Consider the following 9,848-nt stretch of genomic DNA (forward strand, 5'->3'; position numbering starts at 1 on the left):
CTCAAGTGAAAATCAAGTCATGCCATTGTGCTATAAATTCCTGACCCATTGCACTTTCACGGCATCATTTGACCATGGTCCTGGCGGATCCCTCCCTTCTTTGGAAGTTGTATTCCAGGAAGCTTTTCGTTGTCTTTGAGGTCAATAGTTTCCCTTTCTCCCTTTGAAAACAATAATAATTATTAATAAAAATACGTTGCACGTATTCAAGGGGTGTAAAATGTTTATTGTTTTCCCGTAAGCTTTATAGTCTCTTGAAAGAAGTTAGGTCTGGGACAAGTGTGTGTGTGTGTGTGTGTGTGTGGCTCATGTATTACTGTAGTCTCGCAGTTCCGATAGGTGATAGCTGGGCAGGTTTATTATGACATAGCTCTTCTGGGAAGCGTGGCAAAGAGAGAGAGAGAGAAAACTCCGCTCTGCGAGCGCCCCGGCGGTGATATCAGGCACCGAAGCTGGGCCAGCGTTGGGGGTGAGCGCCCGCCTCTGGAATCAGCAGCCCCGTTCCGCCCCCAGCAGCCCCACAGGGGGCGAGCAGGGTCGGACAGAGGGAATCATGGCCACGGCAAATGTTTCTATTTCTTCGTGATCTCTCGCGCTTTTCTCGCTCATCAATAATTCACCTTCGGGTTGCTTTTTTTTTTTTTTTACATGTGGAGGTGGGGAAGCCAAACGGGGGGGCGCTGGGAAGCGGGGATGGTGTTTGTTTGCTTTGGTGGGGTATTTTCAGGCGACCGTTAAAGGACAAAGGTTTGGGGTTGGGGTTTTTTGTTGCTTTTAAAAAGGCAGCGGGGAAGACTTTGACTTTCCCCCCAGCCTTGCTGGAGCCGCGCGCGGGGAAGCGGCGGCGGGCGCTGGTTCCCCCCGCCGCTGCCGGGCTTGCGGGGAGGTGGACGGAGAGGCTGGGGCGCTCCAAGCCAGGCTGCGCTGCCTGCCGACGGTGCTGAACATGGGCGCTTCAACCAGGGCGCTGGCCGTGGTCCCGACCGTGATGCTGGTCCTGGCTCTCCCCAGCCTCCCGGTCTGGGCGCAGAACGACACCGAGCCCATCGTCCTGGAAGGGAAATGCCTGGTGGTTTGTGACTCCAACCCGGCCGCCGATGCCAAGGGCGCCTCCTCCTCTCCCTTGGGCATCTCGGTGCGGGCGGCGAACTCGAAGGTCGCCTTCTCGGCCGTGAGGAGCACCAACCACGAGCCCTCGGAGATGAGCAACAAAACCCGGATCATCTACTTCGACCAGGTAAAGAAAATCCCCCCCCCTCCCCCCAGCACCGTGTTTTCGGGGCGTGCGTGGTTTGAATCGATCCCACACAAGCAGGCAGGCGAGGCGTTAGGGAACCCGTGTTTGCCCAAGTGTTAAGGAGCCATTGCTTCAGGATGCACCCACTTCCCTGGCCAGGGGACTTGCGAGCCAGCCGGGATCTAGACGGCGGCTAATAAAGGGGCTCATCAACAGGTGCGAGCAAAGCTGCGAGCTTGTTCAAATCCAGGGTCCCCGCTGAAAGTGAGCGTCGGGAAAGTTACTCTGGCGGCAGGCTTGGCCGTTGCTGTGTATTTCAGACCCGCACTTTCTGGGTCTCCGGCACTCCCTGGAGTCTGATACTTTAGTCATCTCACCCGATCAAGATTGTCTTCATTTAAATGCCAGCCCGGCACAGACCAGGCAGGAGTATTTTTGCTTTGCTCTGAAGTCCAAAGCAGCAGCCAAGACTAATTCGCATTGAGCCTTCAAGTACTTTTAAAAAGTTGCGTGTATCTCAAGGCTCGACTGAGGGCAATGTAGACAAGCAGCAGGTTTTCAGCTAGCTGAGGGGGGAACCGAGACTTTATTTACATTTTTAAAAAGCCTTCAGCTCGCACTGTTGATGTGGACGCTCTTCAAATGTTATGATCCTGTGGTATTTCAGTTAAGTTTATCAAACATCGTTTCATTTAGCACTGTAAAGCCAGAGGGGAGTATTCAAGAAGACTGGGAGCTCCCTTGAGGTTTGCAGCCTACCTACAGTTTCAATAACACCCCTAACAGAGTAGCTTTTGGGTCCCCTTATTTCAGAATACACATGTGCAGTAGAGAAGGTGGAAAGGAAAATCAGTGCCAATAATGTATCATTTGTATGGATTACATTTAGTTAATACTGAAAACACAGGCCACATATATAGTTTTCTAAAATACCTATCACATCTTAGTTGCATCCCTACAATATTTAAAATCATTTGTCTGAATTTTTAAATATTTTACAACCCTAATGAACCCCCCCCCCCCGCCAAATACATAACCTCAGTGGATGAGCAGTCTTTGCAGACAAAATAAAATCATATTTGAAAAAAATTCCTCTTAAATTAAAAACCAGAAACTAACACAAAACACTGTGAGGTTTTTGATTTAAAAGAGATCATGCTGTTCTTCTAGAACCTTAGTGTCAGTTATAAATAAGAAGGGAGGTCTCCTTCACAGAAATCTGAGCACACACAATTTAAATAAGTGTCTTAGGATAAATGATAAATATAGCTGAGATAGACATAGTCATTATGTGAAGTCAACTCCACTCAGAAATTTACTTTAAGTCTTGTGAGCTGCCTTTCCTACTCTGTAACCAGAAAGACTTATTTCAGCCCTTGGATAGTATATAAAATAGTTAATGAAACCTAGTTAGCTTCTTGGAATGATTAGCTGCTTGGTTAATTGATCCTACTAAATTACACTTTTTAAGGTCCAGAGACTCCTATACTCAGCCTAGAGATGGGCAATAACTAGGCTTTTCTGCACTAAAGTAAAGACAAAATGTGCCAGGAATTCTTGAGTTTTATTCACCACATTGTCAATAATCTTTTCAGGATACAGGAAGACCTATGGGGATGTGTAGGAGACTTGGAAATGTGCAAAGCATCTGAGAGTTAGCCCTTTTTAAGTGAAAGGAAAGTCAGGGAGAGGTTTAAAAGGTGTTTTCTCAGATGCAGCTGATGCACCCAAAGTTTCAACATTGTTTCATTAATTCTTGGGAATTAGTTCACAAAATTTCAAATGATTTTTTCCCCTCTAAAATCCACAACTTGTAATACTACTATTTTCATCTCAGTCATACCTATGAATACACACACATCTGCATTCCTGTTTCATCTACCAGCCTTGTGCTAGAGCAGATCCAAAATAATTGAGATTGAGAGTTATTTTCCTTACTATATCATATCAAGATACCTCACATAGTTTAATTTAGAATGCTAGAATTAAGCAAACTTCCTGGTTATTCCCATTATTTGAGAAGTCTGTTTCTTTAAGAGATCTTGAAAATATAAATTAAAATAAAGGATAAATAATTCAGAAGAAGGATGACACTTCATTATAGAAGATATTTAAAATGTGAAGGCTGTAATTGTTTAATGTCTTCTCCTTGGTTACTTGCCTTTAGCCATTTAAGAAAGTCTAAGTTGTTAGAAGAGTGTTTTCAGTTAGAGATACAACAGAAAAGAGAAATAGCACATATTTGTAAATCCAGGGTTGTTTAAAATAGGTAGGTCAGGTATTTTGGCAACTCAATCCACCTTCAACCCAATGTCATGAATTATGTCATTCATATACGTACTGCCTCATAGCTTGATACTTTCAGGGATGATGGCATTGCCTTGACCAGTACTGATTGGCCAATGCTAATATGTTATTCCGGGAATTATTGGTGTTTTGAGAAGGTATTGTGGGACTAATGGGAAGATATGCCATCCCCCTAATATTAACTGTACCCACAGATAGTCTAATATTTGGAGATATCTACAGGTAGCCAAGTTGGACATGTATTTCTATGCCAGTTGATTTTTACTTAAGTTATACTGATAAATATGACTTACAAATGAAACCAACCCATAATTTTAAATGCCATATTTTAATGTCCGTGAATATAGGAATAAAAACAGAATTCTGTAAGTCATGCAGTTAGATGGAGAAAATGTGATTGGATGCCTTGATCTTTTATATTCAATAATTGTATTAATTCCCATTATGTATTTTTATTTGTAGATCCTAGTAAATGTGGGCAATTTTTTCACATTGGAGTCTGTCTTTGTAGCACCAAGAAAAGGAATTTACAGTTTCAGTTTTCATGTAATTAAAGTCTATCAGAGTCAAACAATCCAGGTATGTTGATTTAATATGAGAAACGTATATGTAAATTGTTTGCCTTCTAGAATGAGACTAAAATGGTGACAACAAAATATTATTACACACAGTTCACATAAAAAGAGCATTTTTTGGTTCATTTAAAAACCCAGTGACTTTATTGTATAACATTCCTTAATTATACAGTATAGTGTATACATCTGAAATTAATGGATATAGAAATGTAGGGTCAGATCCTCAGCTGATGTAAACCCCCATAGCTCCATTGCTCTGTTCATTCACACCAGATGAAGATCTGGGCTAGACTGTTTAAAATAATAAATATAAAGGTCACCCATGACTAAAATACACTTTTTAATTTAATTTAATTCAATTGAGTGAATCCCTCATAACAATCTTATATTGCTAGTTAGAAACTAGGTGAAATCCATTGTAATGATGTCTAGGTTTCTGGGGACACATTCTGGATAAATAAGTCATCTTCATTTTTGGTAATTTTTTCTAACATGAACTTCTAGAAACCACATGATGACACCTGGTAGCTGTTTAAAAAATGGCCTTACTGTGGGCCAGGACTATTTAAGTTAACTTCACTGGGCCACGACTATGATATTATAAATCTTCAGTGATGATGGTGGTGGTGGTGACTGTCTTAGAGAGGTTTGCAGTTATTTTACTGAGCTATGTTGGAAAAACACAGAAAACTATACTTTTCTTTGCAGTTCAATAGCAATGTTGAGCTCATAGTCTGACATACACACCAGCCCCGAGAACCAACCTCTAGGGTCCTGAGCGTCCTCCCATTAAGCCGCGAGCTAAACTCCTAAAGAGTGAAATTCACCCCAGGGTCAGACTGTGGGGCTACAGTGCAGTCTCTCATCGCAGAGCTGATATGCCAGGGCTGGAATAGTGACTGAAGCTTTCATTGAGACCACTGGATCCATGGAAAACATGATCTGTGGTTTCTCTTTAATCTGCCTCTTTTCTAACTCTGGTCTTCCCTGAACATGGCCTTCTGTACTGGCCTATGCGAGAGCGGGGAGACCTTTCTGCAGCATGTATATGATGCACGGGCACCTTTGGGTGGTATAGCCTGTAGACTGCCTATACATTCCCTGTGCAGGATTCAATGGAGCAGACTGGTACAAGAATCCTCTGTATCACAAGTGAATTTCATCCTAAAGATATGGAGTGAAATCTTGGCCCCCACTGAAGTCAATGGCAAAACTCCCATTGACGTCAGTGGGGTCAGGATTTCATCCATAATCTATTTAAAGGCTATATATTTAGCTCATACTTTTGTTCTTTCTACCCTATTAAATGTGTATTTGATGGAAGATTAAATGTGTTCTAGAATCACTGTGCCATTAATGGTCTATGTGTTTAACACACCTGTTGGCAAAGGAAGAGATAAGATGTAAATTTTGTTATGGGACAATGCAGGGCCAATTGCGGCATGGTTTCCCATGGAGTTTCAGTTCATAGTTTCATGTTTTTTCATGTATATGGGCTAAAATCTCAGAACTGTGGGTTTCAGGCCTGCAACTGTGAAACACAACAAAATTATATATTTAGGAGTAATTTCTGAAGCCAAGATTTTCAAAAGTGCCTAGAGATTTTGAGTGCCCCAATTTTTGGATGCCCAACCTGAGACCCCTTGAAACTCTCCCACTCTCTGAAAATTAGATCCCTTTTTAAGGTGCCTCAAACAGCACAACCCAAAGCGAAGGTACCCCAAATCACTAGTCACTTTTGAAGATATCTCTGTTTTATCACTTTAAAATAATGTCATGATATTTACATGGATAGGGCCTGATTCTCCTCTCACTTCCATGGGTTTAGATCAGGAATTGCTCCATTAAATCCAGTGGACATATACCAATGTAAGTATGAGTAGTACAGGTCCAAAGTTTGCATCTTTTGCATAGCTGCTTTTTTAGCTCTATTTAATTAGACCCTTTCAATCAGGTTGTACTGGTAAATGGCCTTTCATTCTTAAGCCAGTAATAATGCGGGCATCCAAGGCAACTGTTGAACTTTAATAAGCCCTTCACGTTAAAAGTTCAAATAATTGGAAGGACACATTATCTCCAATGGGATAGGGACTAAACCTACTATTTCTCCAGTACTGTGACAAGGACACCAGTGAGATGCCCAACATGGGAGCTGGTGCCCAAGGAGTAAGATAGTAGCAGGGAACAGGCAGTGATCAAACCCCTCATGCACTTTTTGCATGTATCACAGCTAAGGAGGGACTGGATGCTATTGCAGCGGCGCCAACAGAGTAAACCATTTTGAGTCTCAGACCCACACAGACTTGAACACCACTAAATTACCGGAAGGCTTCCCACATAACTGGAATTACCACGTCCCTGAAACATCTGTTAGTGCCATTAAGTATCATTAGAGTGAAATTGGTTCCCTGGAGACATCTGATTAAGTGGATTTCCAAGATAAGCAAATCCCAATTAAGGGCCAGATTCTGCTGCCTTACTCTACAAGTGCTCCTATTAAAATTAATGGGAGTACTCACCACGAGGGAATACTTAATATGAACAACGATTTCATAGTCTCTCCCTCTGTGACTGCATTACGGTTAAGGCTTCTAAGAAATGTTCTAATTTTTGGCAAAAAATACATTTCACCAATTTATTTAAAAGTTAGAAAATATTTGTGTTTTCTCCCTCATTTTCTGACCACCTTTGCATCTGCGTAGGTTCAGAAGCCTAGGCATTTGTGAACGACAAAGGGTTGAATAGAATCAATACTGAAATACAGTGGAGCGGCATATGAAGATGATGATTTGTTCTAGATTTTAAAACCAAATTGCAATCAAAAATCGAAGTGGGAGTTAGATGCCTAACCTACTTAGGGCTTTTGAAAAATCCCACTAGAAAAATCCCATCATCTGCATCTTTGTGTACCTAAATACTTTGAAAATCTGTCTCCTCTACTGATATGTACATGCAGTTAGATATCTAAATGACCTATGCAATCCAGGCATGCAAAGAGGGCTAAGGTGATGCAAGTGTCTTACAGCGTCACCTTGCCAGATCATTATCAGTGGATAGGGAGCTCCTATAGACCTTTAAAAAATAAAGCCTGTACATAATCATGAATTGAAAGTCCACATTACCTAGAGGAACTAGCATATTATCTGAGCCAGAGCCCATTGAAGTCCATTGACAGCATCCCATTGACTCCAATGAGCTTGCAATAGGCACATAAACAATAATACACTTGACAAAAGAGCAAATAATCATACTAACCTTAATTATTCATTTGAAAGGAAATAAAGTATACACGCGTAACAATGGGATTTTAACCAGGCCCCACCACCCTTTAGATACTTGATGTCATCAGATGCTTCTCTGTTAACTACAACTTTTCAGTGGGTTTTTTTCTTGTAGGTTAATTTAATGCTAAATGGAAAACCAGTAATTTCTGCCTTTGCTGGGGACAAAGATGTCACTCGTGAAGCTGCAACTAATGGAGTCCTGCTCTATCTAGACAAGGAGGATAAGGTTTACCTGAAACTAGAGAAAGGTAATCTGGTTGGTGGATGGCAGTACTCTACATTTTCTGGGTTTCTGGTCTTCCCTCTGTAAAAGTCAACTTCCCTGTGACATCCATCCAGGTGTGGACCAGTCATTGCCTCTGCTATTTGAAGATCATTTTATCATCATTGGGATTGATGTTTCTTTATTGGTTTCTCATGGGTGAATATGGATTCTATTTATGGATTTTGGCCCTATCTGAACTACTATGAAGTTTCACAGAATTTTGTGTGTTTAAATACAGTATATTTGGATTAAGACTTAAAGCAGACCATAAATATCTATGCTTAATGTTACAGTCTAAAGCTGCCTGCAAGATTTATTCAGATTTCATTTACTGGACTTATTGGATTCGTGGGAGAAGTGGATTTTCTTTTCTTTTTAAAAGACTGGCAACTGGGTCTATAATTTAGGAGATTTTGATTTCAGACTTCAATCAAGAGTTAGCGTGTTGCTGCCAAAGAACTGTATATTGACATATTTGGTTATACATATTTTTGTTCTTTTGGACACTATAGACATAATTTATTCAATTTTCTGGAGAAAGATTATTATTATTATTGATAAGTGATTGACTTTATTTCTCTTCTACATGTAGTGGGGTTGGATGGTTCACCAAGATATTTACTCTCAGTCAATGATCATAATGAAGACTACCCTACTGAAAGCTAAGAAGCTGTATGTTAATTGGACATGTAGTGCAGATTATAATACTAAAAAAGTGCTTATCAGGGTTAAAAGTGATCAGTCCAGCATATCTCTTCAAAACAGCTTTGCCCTGCAGGAAAGCTCCCATTTGTTCTTCAACTTTAATTAACATGATTGATAATATCCACTTTATTAAAAACCGAAGGGATGCCTTCCTTAGACATAACTACTTTATTAGCTGGAGATAAGACCCCTTGTTTTTAATTGTGTCTATTTTTCAAGTCTTCTGTTGTGTTAAAGGTACCATATGTTTTTTCCTTAACTCCACAAATGTGTATATAATTATAAATCATCTGTTTAGCAAATATTCCATCCAAATAGCTGGTATCTAACTTTTATGTCTTTTTGTACAGGTCGTATGAATTCATAGATTTATTTATTATGTTGCATTACATAATAAAAGTTAATATATTAGCTGGATTTTTTTCACGGTTGGGTTTTCAAACTATGACGCTCACACGTTCTCTTTAAATAGTTATAATTATTATATGCAAAGTTAAGCTTTTTGGAGTCACAGAAACTGGTGGGTTAGCTTTGCCTGGCAGAATCCTAAAGGTAGTCTGCATTAGCTAGAAATAACCTGTGCGTTTTATAAATAAAATACTTAGAGTAAAATCCTGACCTCCATTAAAGTCAATGGCAAAAGTCCCACTGACTTCACCCTTAGAATCTAATCTAAAACCCATTGAAGTCAATGGATCCTGCTGACTTCAGTGGGCTTTGAATTGAGGCCTTGGTAGTGGGATTTTACCATTGTGAAGTAAGAGCCAATGCAGTCACACAAAAAATCTGATGAATAAGAGAGTGTATGGTCTTCTTAGTGGAAGAGCTTTTACACAGACTGTCAGTAAAGCTCCCAGTCCTGCATTCCTTGTGCATCTAAAATACCCACTGACCTCAATGGGAATTTTGAGTTTGCATGGAATGCAGCGTCTGACCCAGAATGAGAGACAATGCAGAAACACTATGAAAATCAGAGTATTCATGAACATGTGAGTGTCCAGGCATTGATGTCCTGATCTAAAGCCCATTGAAGCTGAGGAAAAGACCCCCATTGACTTAAATCGGGTTCTCCCTCAGAGTAATCTTTTGCCACCTTATACAGAATGTCACATTTTTCCTACTATCATTGCCTGGCATTTCAGAAATTCCACTCATTTTGGGGCCTAATCCAAAGCCCATTCATGTCCCTGATAAAACTTCCATTGTCTTTAGTGGGACAAGATTGTGCATAAATGTAAAATACTTTCAGAAGTGATGCCAACATATACACAATTCAAGATTGTGTGTGTGTGTGTGTGTAGAGTATCACTTTTTAGGGATGGTAAAGTGTTTCCAGATAGAACATTTCAATACTGCAAATTGGTAGGTAACAGGAAGATATGGCCAGGAGGTATCTGATTTACATTTGGTAAAAATATGAACATATTTGTCATCACAATTAATCAGAATATATCACCACATAAAAAAGTATATAT

At 40.3% G+C, this 9,848-nt stretch overlaps 1 protein-coding gene across 1 annotated transcript; it reads left to right on the forward strand.

Annotated features, from left to right (window-relative positions):
- Positions 1-721: 721 nt before the first annotated feature.
- CBLN4 (cerebellin 4 precursor) lies at positions 722-8,718 on the forward strand. The gene is made up of 3 exons (XM_084646411.1): positions 722-1,237; positions 4,007-4,123; positions 7,516-8,718. The coding sequence occupies exons 1-3, from the start codon at positions 947-949 to the stop codon at positions 7,711-7,713; spliced, it is 606 nt and encodes a 201-aa protein (XP_084502537.1). The 5' UTR covers positions 722-946; the 3' UTR covers positions 7,714-8,718.
- Positions 8,719-9,848: the final 1,130 nt, after the last annotated feature.

This window comes from Lepidochelys olivacea, assembly GCF_965140295.1.
Source record: "Lepidochelys olivacea isolate rLepOli2 genome assembly, chromosome: 13".
Classification (NCBI taxonomy): domain Eukaryota; kingdom Metazoa; phylum Chordata; order Testudines; family Cheloniidae; genus Lepidochelys; species Lepidochelys olivacea.